This window comes from Onychostoma macrolepis, chromosome 25 (assembly GCF_012432095.1).
Source record: "Onychostoma macrolepis isolate SWU-2019 chromosome 25, ASM1243209v1, whole genome shotgun sequence".
Lineage (NCBI taxonomy): Eukaryota > Metazoa > Chordata > Actinopteri > Cypriniformes > Cyprinidae > Onychostoma > Onychostoma macrolepis.
In genome coordinates, this window is record NC_081179.1 from 25238133 (window position 1) to 25261746 (window position 23614).

Sequence of the window (23614 nt, forward strand, 5' to 3'; positions counted from 1 at the left end):
AAACGGTTTGAGTTACCCTAACTGTTGGGTTTTACAGTGTATGCCAATCCAGCAGCCATTGTTCTCACAGGTGCTGTTCGCTCTAACCCATTCTTTATACATCGAGGTACTCGTCAGGGTTGCCCGCTTTCTCCTCTGTTATTTGCCCTATCCTTGGAACCCTTAGCTCAAGCGGTCCGACAATCTGAAACTATTTCTTCCATAAATAAACGGAATACTCATCATCATATTTCTTTGTTTGCTGATGATATCTTATTGTTTTTGGAGAAGCCGTCACATTCTATTCCTCATGTGTTGAATTTATTTGACCATTTTGGATCTCTCTGGGTTTAAAATTAATTGGAGTAAGTCATGTTTACTTCCCCTCAATTTTAAAATCGATTCCATGTCCCTTTCTATATCTATTCCATTGGTTCAAAACTTTAAATACTTGGGGGTAGATGTTTTTCCTTCCCTGCAGGAAATTGTCTCAAAAAACTATAATAGTATTCTAGCCAAAGTATCCTCAGATTTGGAAAATTGGTCTTGTCTTCCTACTTCTTTTCAGGCTCGTATATCTATGATTAAATGAATGATTTCTCACGTATTAATTACTTTTCTTCCATGATTCCTCTCGCTCCACCGGTTGGCTACTGGAACAAACTAGATGCATGTGTTTCACGGTATATATGGGATGGGAAACATCCTCGTATTAAACTGACTACCTTACAATGATGTAGATTACATGGAGGTCTTTCTTTCCTTAATTTTAGACTGTATGCTCAAGCCTTTCCCTCCACCCTTTATCAGTTTGGTTTGATCCTGACACTTCTGGGTCTTGGAGAGCAATTGAGGAATCTATTGTTTATCTGTATAAATTGAAGCATCTTGTTTTTTGGGGGGTTCCGCTTAGGCAGTGTAAATCTCGCAGCCTATTTTCCACAATAATAACCTTTTGTTAGGCAGTACTCCATTTAATTGTCCGCAATGAACTCATAATAAAGTAAACATTCCTGGAGATATCTATGATGATAGTGGTTTAAAATCCTTCCAGAATCTCAAAACTCAATATAAACTGCCAGTCACCTCCTCCTTTATGTATTTGCGCATTAGATCGGCCCTACGGGCATATGGGGTGCCTTGGAACCAAGGTTATTATAGTTTTGAATTTTTGAATTTGTTTTATTTTAATATCGTTTTCAAATTTGCTATAAAATTCAGTTTAGTTTTTATTAGTTTAATTAATATTTTTGTTAGTATTAGTTTAGTTTTTATTTTGTGAACACATTTTTATTTAGTTTTTATATAGTTTAGTTTCAGTTTTCATTAAAGTTTAGCAGAATCAACAGAATTTAACATCTAGCGACACAAAATTAACGCATGCTGAGATTGATTAGATGGTAAAATAATACAAATATACACCAAAGGAAGCAGTCAAGCCTTTTTACTAAATACATCTACACAAGTTGTGCTTAATGTCATATCTTGTTTTTTTTATATGTTTAGGTTTTGCATAATCAACCCTGTGACACTATAGCGTGCAAGCAAAGTGTTTCTCTAATGGTTATAGTGAATGAGTTTTAAATCTATGTAAGTCCGGTGCTTTATAGACACACACAGACATCAAGATCCAGCATATGAATCTCAACAAAATGCTTTATGCTGCAATGCAAGTATGAATAATTATTGTCACCACTGTTGAGGATCATATGATAAATGTTCATGTCTAAAAGCCTAATCCTAAACCGGATTTTGGTGCAAGCATTATGGTGGTATTTGCTTAATATAAGTTTGGTAACACTTTAGAATAGGGGACACTTATTAACTATTGACTATGACTTTTCCCTCAGTAAACTTCTAATTTGCTGCTTATTAATAGTTAGTAAGGTAGTTGTTAAATTTAGGTATTGGGTAGGATTAGGGATGTAGAATAAGGCATTAATATGTGCTTAATTACTACTAATAAATGGCTAATATGCATAATAATTAAAAACTAGTTAAGACAGCCTAAAATAAAGTGTTACCATAAGTTTTTTTTTTCTTCTGTAGTAGTTAATAAACCAGAGAGATTTAAACCGAGAACATTCATTCATCAAAAGCATAAGCTAATCTGCTACTTCAAGGTTTGACTCAGCATTGCACAAATATTTGCTGTGAAACAATATTGCAATTATTTAGAAGCAAATTTCTTTGAAAGAAATTTCAAAGAGCCCAAAGGCTCAAGAGCCCAGCTAAAGCAAACACTGACCACAATTATGGTGGCAATGTTTGTTTTTTTTTTTTCTTCTTCTTCAGCCACAGCCTTGGATGAAATTAACTGGAAGAAGTCAGTTATAGTTCTTGTATTTCTCTTTTCTTCTGTGATGTTGATTGTTAACATCAGGTGTTCATTACTAATGCTCAATCATCATTTAATTAGTCACTTAATTATATCATTAACTTTAACTCTTTGAGGACTTGGGATTTGACTTGAGACTCGAAAGGAATGTCTTGGTTCCTCCTCTGGTGAAATCAGCTGCTGAGTTCATGGGTGGAAGAAAAATAAGCCCCTGGACTTTCCACTTCTGGTTCATTTCATCAAAAGCTTTATCCACTGTCTTTACTCTCCAGAGCCCATTACCTACTGTCAACCTTCTGTCTGTTATAATTGTGTCTGGTCCAACCAGACAGTGGTGCTCAATGTTACGAGCCAAGGCATAAATAGAAACTGTATAACAAATGTAGATGCATTACATGTAATGTGTCAGAAAACCTTAACAAATTGTACATTTTTCCAAGATCAATAAAAGTTTAAGGTGTTTTGTCTAGACACATTTGTCATTTAATTTATTCCATTTGAATGTGTTTTCATGGTTCATTTTGACAAAAGGAATCAAAAAACATGACTGGATGAACAACACTATTTGCCAAAATATTCAGTGTACAACAGATCACATTATGCGGAATACTCTATCCCACAATGCAAGTGTGCTTGACTTTCTAGTTCAAATATGTCAAATACACTGGCAGTCAACTGTGATTTTTAAATATGTCTTTCTGTTTTATACACTGACAAATACACTGGTTTCTTGTATGCTCTGGAAGTGTTTGAGACTCAATGGGTTCAAAGATATAGTATATAGAGCTGTGAAAAATAAGTATATCACATGAAATGTGTCATTTTTGGAGCACATTAGGACTTAAGGTAGGAATATTTATCTTGTATTTTACCAGTGTAAATATATAAAAGACAATATTATTTAATAACTGTCACCAGGAATGTTTAACTATGACACCAATGGTACATTATGGTACAAAGGAGTTTAAATGTACGTCATATTAGTAATTATCTTTGAAATATGTTTTTTTTAGGGAGATGATTTAAATAGCGAGAGTCATTTTGCATTGTCAGTGCATGCTTCAGTGCTCTGAGAGTGTTTATAGTGCTGTGAGTTTAACACTTCATGACTGACACTGTTTATCATAATAACAGACACAACAAATACAATGACATTTATTATCTTCTTCTTGATCTTAGGAATTTATTTTGAAGGTAAGACCAAATTATTTAATGCATAGATTGTTTGCAGTTAAAATATTAACATTTTTGAAAAAAAAAAAAAAAAGTTTAAAGTCTTTTAATTGTTCTTCAGACTCTGCAGGACAGGTGACTGTAATTCAGACTCCAACAGAGAAACATGTTCAGAATGGACAAACAGTCACTCTGACCTGTAAAACCAGCAGCGCCATTGGACGTCAGTCAGATGGTGACTGTAAGTCTTGTGTCTCCTGGTACCTACAGAAACCTGGAGAAGCTCCTAAACTTCTAGTGCACAGCATCAAAACCCTTTATACAGGAACTCCATCTAGATTCAGTGGAAATGGAGCCGATCATGGAACTGATTTCACTCTGACCATCAGTGGAGTCCAGAATCAAGATACAGGAGATTATTACTGTCAGAGTTACCACTGGATCAACAATAAAGCTGTGTTCACACAGTGATAACGAGCCATACAAAAACCTCCGTCAGTCAGAGTCACAGTGACTGCACTGATACAGCTGAGAGATACTGCAGCTGCTCTACAACACAATCACATACAACACTGATCAGATCACAAACACAAAAATCATAATATCATTACAATCAAGAATTTTTTTTTTTTTTGTCACCACAACTCTCAGAGGGATTGGCATGGTAATGCACATGACGATGTTAATGTGGTTGGTCTTGGCGGAATTGATCTGCTATGCTGCTGCGGCAGAACAAGTACTGAGACTTGCTACTGTCAATACATCCACAACATGCAGCTGTGAGAATGTAAGAAATACTACTGCTGCACATACACTGAACAAAATTATAAACGCAGCACTTTTGTTTTTGCCCCCGTTTTTCATGAGCTGAACTCAAAGATCAGTGTATAACATATATGAATAACCCCCATAGCATACATGATCACCACGTAGCAAATCTATACAGGTGGAGCTGGGGAAGGTGGAGGGTTTCTGAAATACACAGCTACTGCTACAGCAAACACTAGCCAAGTATTTAAATGTTGACCAGCAAGCTCATTGGCTACTGATACAGGAGAGAACCAATCAGTTGTGCCATGTGATAACGATATAATTATGTCAGATTGAGTTTGACCTTTCGGACTGCTCCATACGTTTCATGCCAGAACTTTGGATTTAAACTCACCATTTATTTGCAGATCAACTTTATTGATGTGATGGTTTCACAACAGAGGATCTTGAGGTCAAGACTTTGCATCACATGACTATGACATAAGAATCCCGTTACCTTGATGAAATTATCTGTTCAACACAAGCTCATATGTGTAGGCCTCAACATGCCACAGCATTACCCAGAGAAACAAAACTAAGAGAGCTAAACTCAGGGCAGGGCACCATATTGTGTCACAATTTAAATTAATTTCTGCATGTTTAACTTGCTGAGTTCAATCCAAACACATTTCTGTCATGACTACTCTTGGAGGGATTGGCATGGTATTGTACATGACAATGTAAACGATCTTGGCGGAATAGATCTGCTATGCTGCTGCTGCAGAGCAAGTACCGAGACTTGCTACTGCCAATACATCCACAACATGCTGCTGTGAGCAAGTAAGAAATACTGCTGCTGCAAATATAGCATAGATGAAATAACCCCCTATAGCAGCGGTTCTCAATTCCAGTCCTCGCATACCACCTCTCTGCATATTTTGCATGTCTCTCTTTGTTAACACACCTGATTCAGATCATCAGCTCATTAGAAGTGAGCTCCGTGCATGAACTGCGTTCCGATTGACATGACCCCTACACAGTGTTCATTGCTCCCTACTCCCTGAGCAGGGGAAATCCGTTGAAGTTTACTTCACTTCGGAACATTCATTCACATATTTGCGCTACGCCACCACCTGCAGCGTCTTCACACACAGACAAAACTTACTAGAGAAGTGTGAAATGTGACATAATATACCTCTGTAAATAAATACTATTAAAATACACGTCTCGAACACTTCAGTACCCTTTGAATGGAATATATACATTCGCTTCGAACTAGAATCATGGCGGATTATCCGGTGATGTCCACTTCGTAGGGCACTTACAGTCGAATAGAACAAACATCTGGTGGTATGCGAGGACTGGAATTGAGAACCGCTGCCCTATAGCATACAGTCATGGACAAAATTTTGGCAGTGACATTAATTTTGTGTTTTGCAAAGTTTGCTCCTTCAGTATTTGTAGATTATTCTTCCACGTGTTTCTATGTTATACTGAAAAACAATGATAAACATATAAGTTTAAACGCTTTTATTGGCAACAATATATAATGAGTCAATATTTACAGTGTTGACCCTTCTTCATAAACTTTGCAATTCACTCTGGCATGCTGGATATTAGCTTCTGGGCCAAATCCTGACTGATGGTGATCCATTCTTGCCTTATTAGTTCTCACAGTTGATCACAATTTGTGGGCTTCTGCTTGTCCACTCACCTTTTGAGAACTAACCACAGGTTCTCTGTGGGGTTGAGATCCAGGGAGTTGCCTGGCTACGAATCCAACATTCCGATGTAATGCTCTTCGAGCCATTTCTTTATCACTCTTGCTTTGTGACATGGTGCTCTATCATGCTGGAAAACGCACGGATCATCAACAAATTGCTCATGGATCGTTGGAAGAAGTTGCTCTTGCAGGATGTTTTGATACCATTCTTTATTCATGGCAGTGTTTTGGGGCAGAATTATGAGAGAGCCCACTCCCTTGCTTGAAAAGCAACCCCACACGTGGATGGTGTCAGGATGCTTCACTGTTGGCACGACACAGGACTCATGGTAGCATTCACCTTTTTCTTCTCTGGACAATTGATTTTCCAGATGTCCCAAACAGTTGGAAGGGAGCTTCATCAGAGAAAATAACTCTGCACCAGTCTTTTGCTGTCCAATTGTTGTTCTTCCTGCAGAATTTCAGTCTGTCCTTGACATTTTTCTTGGAGAGAAGTGGCTTTTTTACTGTCCTTCTTGACACTAGGCCGTTGTCCAAAAGTCTTGGCCTCACTGTGCGTGAAGATGCTCTCACACCCACCTGCTGCATGTGAGGCCACTTTGGTGCAAAGTGATGATGGCTGCACGTGTTTCTTCGGAGGTAACCATCGCTAACAAGAACACAATGATTGGAAGCGGTTCTTCCCTCCTTTTATAGCAACCAGTCTGCTCTTACAGTCTAACTAGTATGATAGTGATTTTAACTGACTAGTACATATTCACATGTGCTGCTGATATAATTAGTCAATTAATGTTAGCTGGTCATTTTGTATCAGGATCAAAAAACAGTGAAATTTGTTTTTGTGAAAGGTTCATTTTTTAGCCTATACAACTTTTAGCAATTATTTAAATGCATCTAATCACTCTACACAACAATCTAGAAACAATGTGAATGAACACCACAACAGCTTAAGCAGCAAACTTTGCAAAACACAAAATTTATGTCACTGCCAAAACTTTTGGCCATGACTGTACAGGATATAAATGGCCGTTAGCAGCACAAAAAAACAAAACTTTTATTTAAATTCTGAATGGATTGGAATGGGTGCAAATAGCCATTCCTTTAGAATCAGTGAAAACGGGTCCCCGTGATGATTTTATAGATAAAATAAAATGTACACAAACCTGTATTTTACCGAAGAATGCATCAATTCGATGGTGCTTAGAACTGCTCTCCCATGAAGAGAAGACGCAAAATCCCCACGATAAATAACTAAACCACTGGGTTACGTCTGACCCAGGATCTGAGTAATACAAACACTACCCAAACATTGGGTTGTTACATTTGACCCAGAAGCTGCAAAACAATGCACACACTGGGTTGTTACATTTGACCCAGGAGCTGAGTAACACAAACACTACCCAAACACTGAAAAAATAACCCCCAAAAATTGTCTCTAAAAGCTCAACCCAGCATTTGAATTAAAAAAATAATAATAATCCAGAATTTTTTAGAGTGTGTTCTATTACAAATCCAGTCAGCATCAATGTTCCCTATTGTGCAATGGAATGTAGAATGGAATGAAAATATTTTGCAACTTCTGTTTCATCAAAAATTTAATTAACTGATATTGATGCATTGTAAATTATTTTAAATACATCATTTAATTTTTTTTTTTTTTACTTAAAATATACGGTAAGGCTTTAGATTACAGCCCGCAATGTACCGCATAATTAAACATAATTTACAGTGTACCTATTTGTAACTATAGAGTACCTCCACAGTACTTGCTCGTAGGTATAAGGGAACAATACGTCGCCTTGGAATTATAAGGTTCTATCTCCGTTCTGAGTGGTTTTGAGATATTGAGCTTCAAAGTTTTTGCATTGCATATAGCAAAAATGATATGGGGAACAAGTCTCTTTCCTACATGAAAATGACAGAGACCCTAAATGTATTCTAAATGTACAATATCAAAATATTGTAATATTGTAATATTGTTATATTGTAACAATGTGTCAACGTGTATGAGAGAGGTAAATTTAATGCTTTATTTATCACATTTATTCCATATTTTAGGATAAATAATTTTTTCTTGGTTAAGTTAGGCACGCAGGGCAATACTAAATATTTTGTCCAGTGCTAATGTTAATTTTAGCTGGATTATAGTGGGTAATTAAACACATTATTGAGGGAACAGTTAAGGTTACTCTAATCTATCTGACCAGGACTTTATTCCACAAAAAGTGGCACAGGGAAAATGGCATTCTCTTTTAATCAGTATGGCCGAGATAACATTCTGATGTTTATTGTTGTAATTAAGAGCCCATCATTTAAATTGTTGACTATTTGATATTTAAGGATTAATGTTTTAAAATGTAAGATATTTTAAGAGTTTAAACTGCATGAATATTTTGCCAATCATTACCCAGCCGGCAAACTTATGTGGGGCCCAGATGGGTGGCACCTGGGCTATCTAACTGGGGCCCAGCCAGTTTTGTCCTCGGTTTCCATGAGGGCCCCACATGGGTCAGCCCAGATGAAACAATGAAATGAACACTGCTCAGTATGCATACTACAGAGTGCTGAAAATAAGACTGAAGCAGCACTGCAGTTCATTAGATAATTAAGTGATTAATCTAGTACTGATTAGGCATTAGTGACAAACACCTGCTTAAGAAAAAAGTGATGAGCAGAAACACAACAACTATTGACTTCCAGCCACAGCCTGCAAAACAACTGCAAATAAAAGACATTAAATCTCTGAAGATCTCAGCAGAGGAGGATTAAACAACTCCACAAACAGCATTACTAGCATCATTATTACTAACCAGACTGACGTTATTTCTGTCAGACTTCTACAAATGTTTTTTGAGAATTACAGAGGAACAGATGTTGGTTTTATTTGAGTTCATGAAGAGGTTATAAAATGGATAAAGGAGTCAAAACACTGTTGCACACAGAGATCTGCTGCATAGTTCCTATTATGATAAAAACTAGGTATGCTTGAGCAATTTCACATCTTGTGACAGCACGTCCTGAAAAGTTGAGTCTCTGTCTGCTTGTTTGGTGCCCAACAAGGTTTGAATGGTTGCTTTCACACTTAAAATTAACTGCACTGAGCAAGTTTGTTTTAATCAAATAACGTTTCAATATTGTAATGTTGTAAATCCTGCCCACTTCTTTGCATCGTCAGCACATGCTTCAGTGCTCTGAGAGTGTTTATAGTGCTGTGAGTTTAACACTTCATGACTGAGAGCAGAACACAACACAATCTTCATCATCACACAAGACAAAACAACTACAATGAACAACATCATCATCATCATCTGGACTCTGACTCTCTGCATTCAGGGTAAATATTTGTACTAAATTACATTATACACATCTTATGTACAGTCCAAGAACCACTAAATGTCTAAATTGTCTTATTTCAGAGATCTGGGGACAAGTGACAGTGACTCAGAATCCAGAAATAAAATCCATCAAACAAGGAGAAACTGTTACGATCAGCTGTAAAACCAGTCAGACGCTTTCTAGCTGTGGTAGCTGTGTGTCTTGGTATCAGCAGAAACCTGGAGAAGCTCCTAAACTTCTCATTTATTACATAAGAAGCCTTTATTCAGGAACTCCATCTAGATTCAGTGGCAGTGGATCTGACTATGGAAGTGATTTCACTCTCACCATCAGAGGAGTCCAGACTGAAGATACAGGAGATTATTACTGTCAGAGTTACCACTCCATCAACAGTAAAGCTGTGTTCACACAGTGATAAAGAGTCGTACAAAAACCTCCGTCAGTCAGAGTCACAGTGACTGCACTGATACAGCTGAGAGATACTGCAGCTGCTGATGTGAGGCGGGTGACACAAACATTGCAATGACAATAATGTATAATAAATAACACATTTTGTAATAACATTAAATATTAATTTATTTGCTAAATATAGCAAACATAGTTGTCGTATGTTCTTTAGCTAATTTTATTTTCAATAACAGTTAGTGCTCAGCCATGTCAGTCTTTGTGTCACTCCTGTGTGAAACTGAGGCAGACATTTTTCATTTATATTTTTGATTGCAGAGCAATTGTGTTTTCTGTCTCATAATTGTTCACTGGTTGATCAGAGTGGTTTCTTTCATCAGTGAAATAAATGCAAATGTAACTAACTAGGTTTTGTCTGGAAGGTATAGGTTAGTCTGTAGACATGTATTGCTTATAGAAATGTTATATAAAAGCAATGTCACACTCACAGACATGCTGCGGCTTCATGTCTATGTAGTCTGTGTTGATATCCAGTACAACTGCACTTTTTGTCATGTGATATTGCTTAAATGTGGCAGGATGAAAGAAAATCATAAATTTTTCCAAGATCATTATCGATTTGAGATGTTTTGGCTGGACACTCTTGTATAATTTACTCCATTTGCAGGTGTTTTCATGGTTCATTTTGACAAGAGGAATCAAAGCCATAAAGAACTAAATGTCAAAAAGTACAGCACACAACAGATCACACTAGTGAAATACTGTATTCCTGTATGCAATTTATTTGATTTTCTATTTCCAATGTTACAAGTATGCCTGCAGTAATTTCATCTGCGATTCTGAACATCACTTTTCTTTTTTCATTTTGTAAACAGACCAAAAGTTAAGACATTTTAAGTTAAAAAACACAAATTTGATAAAAATGCAAAATAACTATTTATTTGGTGATGTGGACTGCACTCACTAAAGTGAGTTTGCTGCAGTGTAGCATGCTATCATTTGAAACATTCATTGTTGTCTATTATATGCCGTTTCACATGTGATCTGATGTTTCTGATTAATTTATGTCAGGTCACACAGACGGGAGGTTCAGATTTTGGCACTAATGACATGAATCTATTCACCCAAGCTGCCTTGAGTCGACAGGCCAGGCTACTGCTGGTGGTGTAATGTTGTGAGGAATGTTTTCTAGACTCACTTTAGGCCTGTTAACACCAATCAGTCATCACTTTAATATCACAGACTAGAGTATTGCTCCTGGACATGTGTCTCTCTTCACGATTTCTGGACCTGTGAATGTGTTTTGACTGCAAATGACATCGGCAGTGACAGCCAATGAGAAGAGCACGATAGAGGGCAGAGGTGGAAAGTCCAGGGGCCAAAGAGTAAAAGTCCTGCCATATTTGTGTTCCACACATGAACTCAGCAGCTGATTTCACCAGAGGAGGAACCAAGTCATTCCTTTCAAGTCTCAAGCAAGTCTCAAGTCAAATCCCAAGTCCTCAAAAAGTTAAAGTTAATGAGATAATGAAGTGACTAATTAAATGATGATTGAGCATTAGTAATGAACACCTGATGTTAACAATCAACATCACTGAAGAAAAGAGAAACACAAGAACTACAACTGACTTCAGCCACAGCCTTGGATGAAATCAACTGGAAGAAAAAAAATTGTGGTCAGTGTTTGCTTTAGTTGGGCTCTTGAACCAAATAAATTTACTTCTAAGCAACTGCAATATTGTTTCACAGCAAACATTTGTGTAATGCTGAATCAAACCTTGAAGTAGCAGATTAGTTTATGCTTTTGATGAATGAATGTTCTTGGTTTAAATCTCACTGGTTTTAATATTTCTCTCTTTGGCTTATTAACTACACTTGATTATTAAAGAAAAAAAAATCCTATTAAACAAATACCACCATGATACTTCAATAGTGAGAAAAAAAAAAAACAGTTTAGGATTAGGCTTTTAGACATGTGTCATATGATCCTCAACAGTGGTGACAATATTCATTGCAGCATGAAGCATTTTGTTGATTTGTCACCATTGTTGGGATTCATATGCTGGTTCTTCATGTCTGTGTGTGTCCAAGAATAAAGTATTTGAAGTTCAAATTTTTATGTGTTACATTGTTTTAAAATTCATTCACTGTAACTATTAGAGAAACGCCTTGCTTGCTGTAGTGTCACAGGGTTGATTATATGCAAAACCTAAACATATAAATTAAGCAAAAGTTATTTAATCAAACTAGTTCATGGTGAGTTTTTGAGCACTGATTTGTCTGCTTTGTAACACCACATTTTAGGTGTAATACATGATCAAACTGAACAGACTTCTGTTGTCTGGATGTGATGCTTTCTGTTTGACCCACAGAAAGATTGATATACTTTCACAATTAGTGTCAGAATAAATGATTATTTATTTATGATCATGGATTTTTATAATTGTTATTATATTTTCATAAATTAAATTTTACCGTCGTCTGTAAAGTTAATGAATTAGTCTGTGTGCAGCTTGACTACAGCAGAAGTGAAACTGGTGTGTTTCAGTCCAGATCATGTAACCAATCAAACAGTGACTCTGGGAGCGTGGGCTGAAAATCTCATTTGCATCGTCAGGGTGAGTGATTGTGATCCTCTCAGAATAGAGCAGCTCTGTCTCCAGAGACCATGTTCAAACCCCAAGAGCTTTATTTGACTAGATTTACTGCTACTGATCGAGCTTCTGAAAACACCTGAACAAACACTACATGCATCTTCATCTGTTAGTTGAATGATGTTGTCAGACACAAATGGAGTTTGTTGAGAAGCTTTATTGAATGTTGCAGCAAACACAGCAGATTGAAAGATCAGCCAGTGCTTCGACACTAGAGCTCTCTTTCAGTATTGAGTTGTAAATGACTACAGCTGCAGCACTAGACTCATGTGAATCCTGCCTGACACAGGACACTCAGATACGGCTCATCTTCAGGAGAGAGCAGCGCTCGCTGGAGAAACATCAGCACTGCGAGCGACTAACAGAGACTCTTGTGGAACGAGACCTCATGAGGAGCTCCAGCCCAGCCAGCAAACTTATGTGGGGCCCAGATGGGTGGCACCTGGGCTATCTAACTGGGCCCCAGCCAGTTTTGTCCACGGTTTCCATGAGGGCCCCACATGGGTCAGCCCAGATGAAACAATGAAATGAACTCTGCTCAGTATGCATACTACAGAGTGCTGAAAATAAGACTGAAGCAGCACTGCAGTTCATTAGATAATTAAGTGATTAATCTAGTACTGATTGAGCATTAGTGACGAACACCTGCTAAAGAAAAAAGAGACGAGCAGAAACACAACAACTACTATTGACTTCCAGCCACAGCCTGCAAAACAACTGAAGATAAAAGACATTAAATCTCTGAAGATCTCAGCAGAGGAGGATTAAACAACTCCACAAACAGCATTACTAGCATCATTATTACTAACCAGACTGACGTTATTTCTGTCAGATTGTCTGGAGAAGCTCTTATTGAGAAATACAGAGGTTCAGATGTTGGTTTTATTGAAAGTAAGAGTATGGTTTGAAGTCACCATTATGGTGAATAACGTTTGCTTTAATAGAGCTCTTGACTCTTATGCTCCTCTTTATGCCTGTTTACTTTGCCACAATGCATTTAGAAAATATGTTGTGTGTAAAGACATTTAGGCTCAAAGGTTATCAGCTGATAATAGCTGTTCATTGATGGCAGTGGCTTGTTATGATTAACAAATTACATTTTCACATTACTAACCCTGAGGAAAAAAATAATAAATGAAATTCTGAATTTGGGTTTTTAACTGTCAGCTCTTTCAGACACACAGACATCAAGAATCAGTGACGAGTCTCAACAATGGTGACGCAATTCATGCTTTAATGTATGCTGGGAGCCATGGTTGATTTCTGTGTGCTGCACCCAGAATGCATTGCAGCATGAATCATGTCACCGTTGTTGAGATTCATACACTGATTCTTGATGTCTGTGTGTTTGTGAGACAGGAGCTGAAAGCATTTTGTGAAAAATATATTTTAATGTTCTTCTGCACTATTGAATGTGTACACTCACATGTCAAGCGTTATTAATGAGAAGTTATCACATCATATGCACCATCAGAAATCAGTCTCCAGAATCAGGCCATTGCTTGATGATTAGATCATCACAGTTTTTTCTTGCTTGTCTTGCCATAACAAACACAGCTATAGCAGCCAGAAAAAAACTAAGGTTAAAACGTTAAGGGCCAACCACCCAACTAAAACAAACGCTATTCTCCATAATGGTGACAAATATACTTTCCAATAAAACCAACATCTCTTCCTCTGTAATTCTCAAAAACTTTTGTAGAAGTCTGACAGAAATAAAGTCAGTCTGGTTAGTAATAATGATGCTAGTAATGCTGTTTGTGGAGTTGTTCAATCCTCCTCTGCTGAGATCTTCAGAGATTTAACATATTTTATCTTCAGTTGTTTTGCAGGCTGTGGCTGGAAGTCAATAGTAGTTGTTGTATTTCTGCTCGTCTCTTTTCAGTCTTATTTTTAGCACTCTGTAGTATGCATACTGAGCAGAGTTCATTTCATTGTTTCATCTGGGCTGACCCATGTGGGGCCCTCATGGAAACCGAGGACAAAACTGGCTGGGGCCCAGTTAGATAGCCCAGGTGCCACCCATCTGGGCCCCACATAAGTTTGTTGGCTGGGTGTTTGATCAATTTAGCCTTCTCAAATCATCACGACTTGTCTAAAATACAATCTATAGATATACTAAAACAGTTCAAGCATATAACAATGTTTAAAGGTTAAACCTAGATAAATGTGCGCTGCATCCAATAGTTTGTGCGGAGAGTGGAAGATAAAGTGCAGGACACGGAGGCACCAGCGCAATCAATTGAATTTGTTTTTAAATGAAAACAACTTACGCCGTAATTTTTGCTCATAAAGGTAAGAGTAATACTAGTAATACTAATAATAGGGTCTACTTTTATTTGTGTGCACTCATAATATTAAAAAAAAAACTTTTTATAAAATAAATAAAACAATGATGCGCCGTCTCGTCTTGAACAGGAGCGCTTCACAAAAATGAACCGAAAGTCAACAAATACATGCCTCACAGACATGATAAATATATCTATAGAAAGCTTTAAATGACCACTTAACGAAATAAATCAAATCGATAACAAAAACTCTTTCATTATAATCAGTGAAGATGCACTTCTTTCTAAAGGCGCGTCTAACAAGGAGATGACGAGTCAGGATCATCTTCTTCATCTTTGCGAAACTGACACATAAAACACTTGTTTATTAGTAAATAATTCAAATATCTCCTTACTATTTCCCCCCTGACACATTCATGGCAATTACTTTTGCTGGGGCTTTGCAGCAAGCTTCAGCGTATTGCGTGTATTTGAAGCAGAACTCTTCATCTGCGCTGACGGCGTGCTCTCTGCTGCTGCGGGACTCTAAACACCGTCGAGCCGCTCTTCACAGTCACGGCACGGTCTCGTGTTGTTTCCACCAGCGTGTCAATTTTTTTCATCACTAATTGATGGATGTCTAAAATATAAAAATAAAGAGAAGCCTAAAACACCGCAGTAAAGATAGTTTGCGGTTCCATATTCAGATTTATTTTGGCTATAAATACGCAGTGCGCTGTCATAGACACGCAAATAATACTGAATGACATTCTCCATGATTTGTGAATTCAGTTTACAGTGTCCTCCGGGCCGAAATTGTTTTTTTTCGTAGGGATCCTTAATTTTATAATGGCTATAGCTCCAAAAATTGGACACTTGGAAGACTGAAACCGGTGTCATCTTCACCAGCTTGATCTGTGAATTTTTTCACAGAAAAGCTTTTGTCCACAGACCCCTTGGTAAGTCCGCTATAAGGAAAGTGAAAGATAGGCGTTCTTCATGTTTAAACGTCTACTGCCAATAAACACGCAGACGGCTGGAATAAAAAAAAATATTGTTTTAGCTCGAGTTCGATTTGTGAAAACTTTCACAATCGCATTTTATCGCGTGGCAGTGTTTCTCTTTGCTCTGGCCCCTTTTCTTGTATAACAATGTTATATGGCGCTATTGAATAACGGGTCATAATTCTAAAAATATATAGTCTAAATGTTTTTAGCCAAAACATATATGAAATATATGTTGCAAACAAGGAAGCTGAATGAAAAATATTTTGTTAATAAAATAAATATATTTAGTTTCAACCTTTACATACCAAAGCATATTTCTAAATGGGTTTTTCAGGGGCAAGAAAATGCATTTTGTTGGACTGTCAAATGCATTTTTTTAAAAGTGCACGTAAGTACGTTAAGAAACCTAGTCATCAAAGTGTATTTTCTTTACGTGCACTTAAGTGGTATTTAATTGGAGTAATATATTATTTGCAAGTACACTTTTTAAAAAGTGTATTTTTAAGATTTGAAGTATACTTTTCCATAAAGGTTAGTTTGTTAGTGGCACAAATCCTTCCCCTTCTTTGCATCGTCAGCACATGCTTCAGTGCTCTGAGAGTGTTTATAGTGCTGTGAGTTTAACACTTCATGACTGAGAGCAGAACACAACACAATCTTCATCACACAAGACAAAACAACAACAATGAACAACATCATCATCCTCATCTGGACACTCACACTGTTTGCTCGAGGTTTGTAGTAAAACGTTCATAATGTGAAATGTGAAATATATATCATTTTTAATTCTTATCCTTTTCTCCTTTCTTTCAGAGAGTAGAGGACAGATCACTGTAACTCAGAGTCCATCATTAATAACAGCAGCTCAAGGACAAGAAGTCAGAATAAACTGTAAAACCAGCAGTAGAGTGCATAATGGTGTTTATTTAGCCTGGTACTTACAGAAACCTGGAGAAGCTCCTAAACTCCTCATATATGCTGCAACATACCGTTACACTGGAACTTCATCTAGATTCAGTGGCAGTGGATCTGACAGTGATTTCACTCTCACCATCAGTGCAGTCCAGACTGAAGATACAGGAGACTATTACTGTCAGAGCTTTCACTATCCAAACAGTAAATATGTGTTCACACAGTGATAAAGAGTCGTACAAAAACCTCCGTCAGTCAGAGTCACAGTGACTGCACTGATACAGCTGAGAGATACTGCAGCTGCTGATGAGAGGATCACAAACAACACAATGACACAGCATATCACACATTTCAGAGACTTTTTTATTTCATGATATAGTTGTGAAGCAGCAGGCAAAGAGTCTGAATCCATGTACAGAAATGTATTAGGAGAAACAACAAGGAAAATCCAGACAGTCGTCAAAACCAGGCAGAGAAGCAAACAACATGCAGGGTCCGATTAAGATCAGAACCCAAAGGTTACAAAATCCAGAGTCATAAAACCAAGAGTGTGTCCACAATAGACCGCTCAGAATCATAATGTGAAACAAGCAAGTCAACTATTAAATCGGCCAATCTAATTATCTGATCACATCAGCGTTCGGGTGAGTGCGACCTCTGGTGCTGCACTGTAAAAAATGATTGTGATTTTAACAGTAAAAAACTGTAAAATACCACAGTAATAACCTGTTAAATGATTAAGAGTAAGTTTCCTTACTATATACAGTGAATAACTGTAATAGATCTAACCTTTGTTTTCGAGAAAGTAGCCTCAGAGTCGACACTCATAGACTGTGTCTGAAACCACTCCCTACACCCTCATTCACTAGTCCTACATTACTTCACTATATAGTCCACTAGACAGAGTGATTGAGAACATATGAGTGAATTCAGACACTGATGAACACCTGCTGTTAACAAACACAATCACTGAAGGAAAGAACAAGAAACAAAACTACAACTGACATACAGCCACAGCCTTAAATGAAATCAACTGAAATAAAACAGCAGAGGATGATTAAACAACTCCACAAACAGCAGCTCCACTTATTACTAACCAGTTTGACTTCATTTCTGTCATATATCTACGAATTAACAGAGGTTTATATTTTATTTCAAATGTGTTGTTTTATCTCACCATTTTGGCGATCAGTGGTTGCTTTTGTTATGCTCTTGACCCTTGACTCTTTGAGGTTAGTTTTTTTTGGCTGTTATAACTGTGTTTGTAAACACATTAGTTATGACAAGAAAAGCCAAGAGTGTTTGTAGTTTTGGTTAAAACTTAAAAGTGGTGATCATCTTCTAATGACCTGGATCGCTGATCTCAGTTAGTGTCAAACAATATGGGTGATTCGTAATTAATTTCATATTGTATATGGTAGTAATATTACTCTACAAGTTAAGCTGACAAACCATTATGAAAGAATTTAAAACCTTTTATGCACAAAACCTTCAGAGTTACAGCACCATTTAGACACACAGACATCAGGAATCAGCACATGAACCTCAACAATGGTGACTATTAATAATAAAAAAACAATTCATGCTGCAAAGCATGCTGGGTGCCAGTACAAAACTCCCAGCATGCACTGCAGCATGAATAAATTATGCAGCTGAATGTTCTTAATATTTTCTTTATTTGCTTTTATTTTGGTGTTGTTTTTGTTGTTACTTTTCAGTAGACTGTTTTGTGATGTTCAGAGTTGAACCGTTTTTAATTTTTATATCGTTTTGATTGTCACCAATTTTGAGATTCATACGCTGATTGTTGATGTCTGTGTGTGTTTAAGTTCTGCCGTAGTTCAATACATTTATTTGTGCATATTCTGGTTAGAGCTGTTTCACAACATTTGATTACTGTAGCAATTAATGGTGCAATTAACATATCACATGTTTAATAAGAGACTTAACATGGGATAATCAGTGAATTAAACTAGATCATGTTGGTTTTGACATCACAAACATCAGTCTCCGATGATGATGATAGATTAATTTGGCGCTTTTGCTTTAAAAACTGTGCTTAATAAACACAGCTAATTAAAAGCAACCAAACAAAACCAATGTTAAAGAGTCACGATTCAAGATCCCAACTAAAGCACCACTGATCGCCAATATGGTGACTTCAAATGAAAGTACAACAACTAAAATCTCAATAAGAGCTTTTGTACACATGACATAAAGTAAAAGTGGTTAGTAATAAGATGCTGGTGTGGAGTTGTTTAATCACCCTCTTCTGAAATCTTGAGAGATTTCATGTGTTTTATTTCAGTTGATTTCATCTTGGCTTTAGCTGTAAGTTTTGTTTCTCTGCTCTTGTTTCTCGTTCCTTCAATGATTCTACTTGTTAACAGCAGGTGTTCATCAATAAACTCAATCCTAATTTAATTAGTCACTTAATTCTCTCATTAATTCATCACTGCTTCAGTGTTACTTCAACACTCTGTAGTGTGGACACATAGAAGTGCTCTTTAAAACTGAGGATTTTGCTGTGGGATTAAAGGGGTTAAATTTGTGAGATGACAAAACATTCTGTGGAACGTCATTTTAACAGAAATATACCGTAAATTTAATTTACGGAAGCAAACTGTAAAAACAGTAGATTACTGGCAACCACAGCTGCCGGTATTTCACCGTAAAATCAAGAAAATAAACAGCAAAGTACTGTAAAACCTAACAGTCAACTTCCTGTTGTGTTTTGTGGGTCACCATTGTGCTGGAGAGTAGAGCCTGTGTTTAAGTCAAGGACGGACAGAGACACACTGATGTTATGCTGCATGTTGCTTTATTTAAAGGCAATAACTGTGTAGCTACTGATATAAAGAGAATCTCTTTGTTAGTTTTAATCACGCATGTATGTGTGTTGCTGTTATTTGCAAGAGTTTTGAGCTGAATTGGTGACTTTGCATAAATCAGTAAGATTTTCTTCATGGATTTAAACAAATAGTTCTCAATACTCTTATGCTCACATTACATAAACATTATAAATATTAGTTTATAAACAAATGGCAGTTGGATAATTTAAGCGTAGTCGGTTTCTGCAAATAAAATGTCTTAACTGAAAGGTTTGTGTATTAACATTGTATCAGTTAATGAGATACGGTTTTTCACTGTAAATTTAAACAGTTCTGTAAATCCTAAAATGTTGCTACCGTCTTTTTCACGGTAAAATTCTGGCAACCACAGCTGCCGGTATTTTTCCGTAAATTTAACAGATTTTTTTTTACAGTGTGGAGTTAAGTGGCAGAGGGTGTGACAATATAATATAATCGTACTGTACTTCACTTACTAGATTTCACATTGTCTAGAATTTTTAAAAAAAATGGTGGGCTTGTTCATGCAAAACTTACCGCCACAATGTTAACAATTTTCCAAGATTTACCTCGTCTCTATAATATTTTGATGTCTGGATTTGACTGGAGCTCTGAGGGGTTCAGAGTAAGTTTTTTGTTCAGCAGGTAAATCATCAGTCCTCACAAACACATTATTATAACAGACTCATTGACTCATGATCGAGTCTCGCCAGTAATTTATTGTCTGGCTAATCTGATTCTCTCATTTGAATTTCACACACAACTTCAGCACGGGTGAGTTTAGTTCATCATTCAAAAAAAAACAAAAAAACATCCACTAGAGTGGTTCAGTAACAGCTGTGAGTGACACAGATACTGAAGGACACACATCAGAATGAATTATTCACTGAGTCTCATCACAGATCAACAGTTGATTCAAACATTCAGGAGGTCAGTATGCTGAGAGTCTCAGTGTGAACAAACCTCATCTCTCCATTAGTCCAACTCAGCTGACTCATTTCAGAGAATATAGATGCATCATTTTCCTTCATCTGCAGGTGTTTTTATGGTTCATTGAGTGACATTTGATTATCAAATATGAGCTTGAGTTCTGGGGCCTCATTTATAAAGACACGCATATAGTTTTCAGAAATTCCCTACGAGCGATTTATGAAAAGAAAAACCAATGCACACAGACAAACACAATTGTTTCCCCCCCAAATGTATTAATCCTTATAAATTCAAGCACAATGTGAACAAACACATCAACCTACAGAACGGCCACAAATATGGTTCAGAAGTACATCACTCATCAACATGAAGACAAGAAAATCCAAATGTGTTCATATTCAGGAAATCATTCATTTCTGTGATGTAATTTTCACAAAGCATATAATAATATTAATGAATACTTTGTGTATTTTTACCTTATTTTTAATCTTTACAATTTTATAAACAATGTTGCATTATTTTGATGGTATATGTGCACAAAGGTTTGTATGAATGCTCTTTTGTACAGATAAAACTATTTTCACATCATTTCACATCATCTTTGCCTTTGAAAATCCCAGTTTGTTCCTCACTTTTAGGATGAATCCTACATAATTTAGGATCTGATCGTACATGCATTTTATAAATGAAGCCTGTGACCTTTTTAAATTAAAAAAAGGAGTCAAAAACATAAAGATAAAATATTATTTTATTTGCTAACATAATTTTGATTAAATAATATCCAGTATAGTTGAAACAGCTGTTAAGTTTTTAATCTATAGGTTTACATAACATATCACCCATCTGTGACTTCTATAAATATTAATCAGATCAATATTAATCTAATAAACATCTCATAAACAAAAACACTGTAACACTAAACCATCATTAAACACCTCAAAATCTAAACATTTAACTCTCAAAACAACAAAATAATACTGAAAGATTGACAGCCAAACATTAAAAGCACAATTAATTTACAAGACTTACACACAACATAATCAATCAGATCATAATCAATAGGAATATCACCTCAGTTTTCAGTTTTGTGAAACTGGTTTATGCGTATAAATCTATATGCGTGTAGAAAGCAGATGATCTTTAATATTATTAGGTTTATTATCAACTCAGTGAAATAATCAAACACTCATTGTAGAGAGTGTCTGTCTAATTTCTATAGCTCATATTCATCATAAAGTATTAAAACTTATTGTTTTGCAGGACTTGAACATACTGCCTGTTCTGTGTATGAAGAGCATTTACATAGAGACACTTTGCATGAGAGTGTTTATAGTGCTGTGTTTAACACTTCATGACTGAGAGCAGAACACAACACAATCTTCATCATCACACAAGACAAAACAACTACAATGAACAACATCCTCATCCTCATCTGGACTCTGACTCTCTGCATTCAGGGTAAATACGTTATAATAAACCACAAACTATACTACAACATCTCATATTCTATGCACTAGTATGATATATTAGAATGATAATATTTGATCAAAATGTGCAATTGTCTTATTTCAGAGATCTGGGGACAAATGACAGTGACTCAGAATCCAGCAATACAATCCATCAAACAAGGAGAAACTGTTACGATCAGCTGTAAAACCAGTCAGACACTTTCTAGCTGTGGTAGCTGTGTGTCTTGGTATCAGCAGAAACCTGGAGAAGCTCCTAAACTCCTCATATATTATACAAACAGCCTCCAGTCAGGAACTCCATCTAGATTCAGTGGCAGTGGATCTGGCACTGATTTCTCTCTGACCATCAGTGGAGTCCAGACTGAAGATACAGGAGATTATTACTGTCAGAGTGCACACCACATCAGTAGCTGGGTGTTCACACAGTGATAAAGAGTCGTACAAAAACCTCCGTCAGTCAGAGTCACAGTGACTGCACTGATACAGCTGAGAGATACTGCAGCTGCTGATGAGAGGATGACAAACAAGCAGCAAACTTAAATTTTAGTTTTAATTAATCATGTTATGAATTATTTAACAAAATATTATAGGTCGGTTTTAATTGTATCCTCAACTATACGGTATATAATCATGAAACGTGACATACGGTTAAATTTACAATATTTATAATTTAGCATAAAAGCTAGTACTATTTTTTTTTTTATAATTGATTTTCATTCATTCATTCTTAAAGCCAGTGTTGGAATATTGACATAACTGAGATTCAATCAGAGAAAGATCAGTCAGCTGCCATAAATTACCTGATGGAAAAGAAACAACGGATGAGAAAGAAAGATCAAGCAAACATTGTCCTTCTATGAATAATTCTTCATTGTTCAATGTTATAACCCAGAGGAAACTGAGTTTATTCTCAGTGAAGATTCAAAACAGAAAGTAGATTATAGAGTTAGAGAACAGTCTCATTTGAAGAGCTAAGTGTGGCTGAACTTTTGAAGAAGTTAAATCTTTATAAGAGTTTTATAAGCATTATAATTTACCAAAATGAGTAACAACACCACTAATGCAACAACAAGTTAGTGTACAGTCTATGCTTTACCCTGCATACAAGCTGCAATGGTCCAGATGAGGATGATGATGTTGTTCATTGTAGTTGTTTTGTCTTGTGTGATGATGAAGATTGTGTTGTGTTCTGCTCTCAGTCAAGAAGTGTTCAACTCACAGCACTATAAACATTTGCCACTATTGTGGTGAACAGATCAAAAGGCCTGAAGCCCTATTATACCCCTGCTCTATGCCCATTCACGAATGATTCATTCTTTTGAGTCAATTGTGTTCGAAGGCTTGATCAGTTGGCAGACAGTGAATTGGTTCGCAAATCGGTTTGAATGATTCGTTCAGTTCCTGCCTTGCGCACCGAGTCATCTGAAGCGGTTCTCACTCAGCATGTAACAGAAAGTTTAAGAACATCAAGAGCGTTGAAGACGTGGCTTTGGATCTACAGTCAACTGAAAGCAAATCTGCAAAGGCTATTGTTTGCTAGCTATGAAGATCTTTATTAGATGAACACTGTGTGTGCTGTCTACGGTTCCACAGGTATAGATTCGATTACAGTACACGATACCACTATGACATTACCAGTTTATTGTACATGTACCTTATACATTAAATACAATGTATAATTTATACATTAAATAAGCTGTCACAGAGTATGAAATGAACACCCGCCAAACCCGCGTTAGCTCTGCGCAGCGGCACGCGACCTGTTCCAGGAGGAATGCCTATTTATTGCCTATCACCAGTGTTGGAAACAGTTTTGCTGCTT

General features: G+C 36.6%; 1 pseudogene and 3 gene segments (V, D, J or C); all 4 read left to right on the forward strand.

Moving 5' to 3' along the window:
- The first annotated feature begins 3410 nt into the window (after positions 1–3410).
- LOC131534159 (immunoglobulin kappa variable 3-15-like) lies at positions 3411–3961 on the forward strand. The segment is given in 2 exon segments: positions 3411–3511; positions 3612–3961. Coding segments are annotated over 2 exon segments (396 nt in total).
- Positions 3962–9088: 5127 nt separating this feature from the next.
- LOC131534765 (immunoglobulin kappa variable 3-20-like) lies at positions 9089–11537 on the forward strand. The segment is given in 2 exon segments: positions 9089–9297; positions 9380–11537. Coding segments are annotated over 2 exon segments (384 nt in total).
- Positions 11538–16284: 4747 nt separating this feature from the next.
- LOC131534777 (Ig kappa chain V region 3381-like) lies at positions 16285–16771 on the forward strand. The segment is given in 2 exon segments: positions 16285–16366; positions 16446–16771. Coding segments are annotated over 2 exon segments (375 nt in total).
- Positions 16772–21674: 4903 nt separating this feature from the next.
- LOC131534759 (immunoglobulin kappa variable 1-39-like) lies at positions 21675–22523 on the forward strand (annotated as a pseudogene).
- Positions 22524–23614: the final 1091 nt, after the last annotated feature.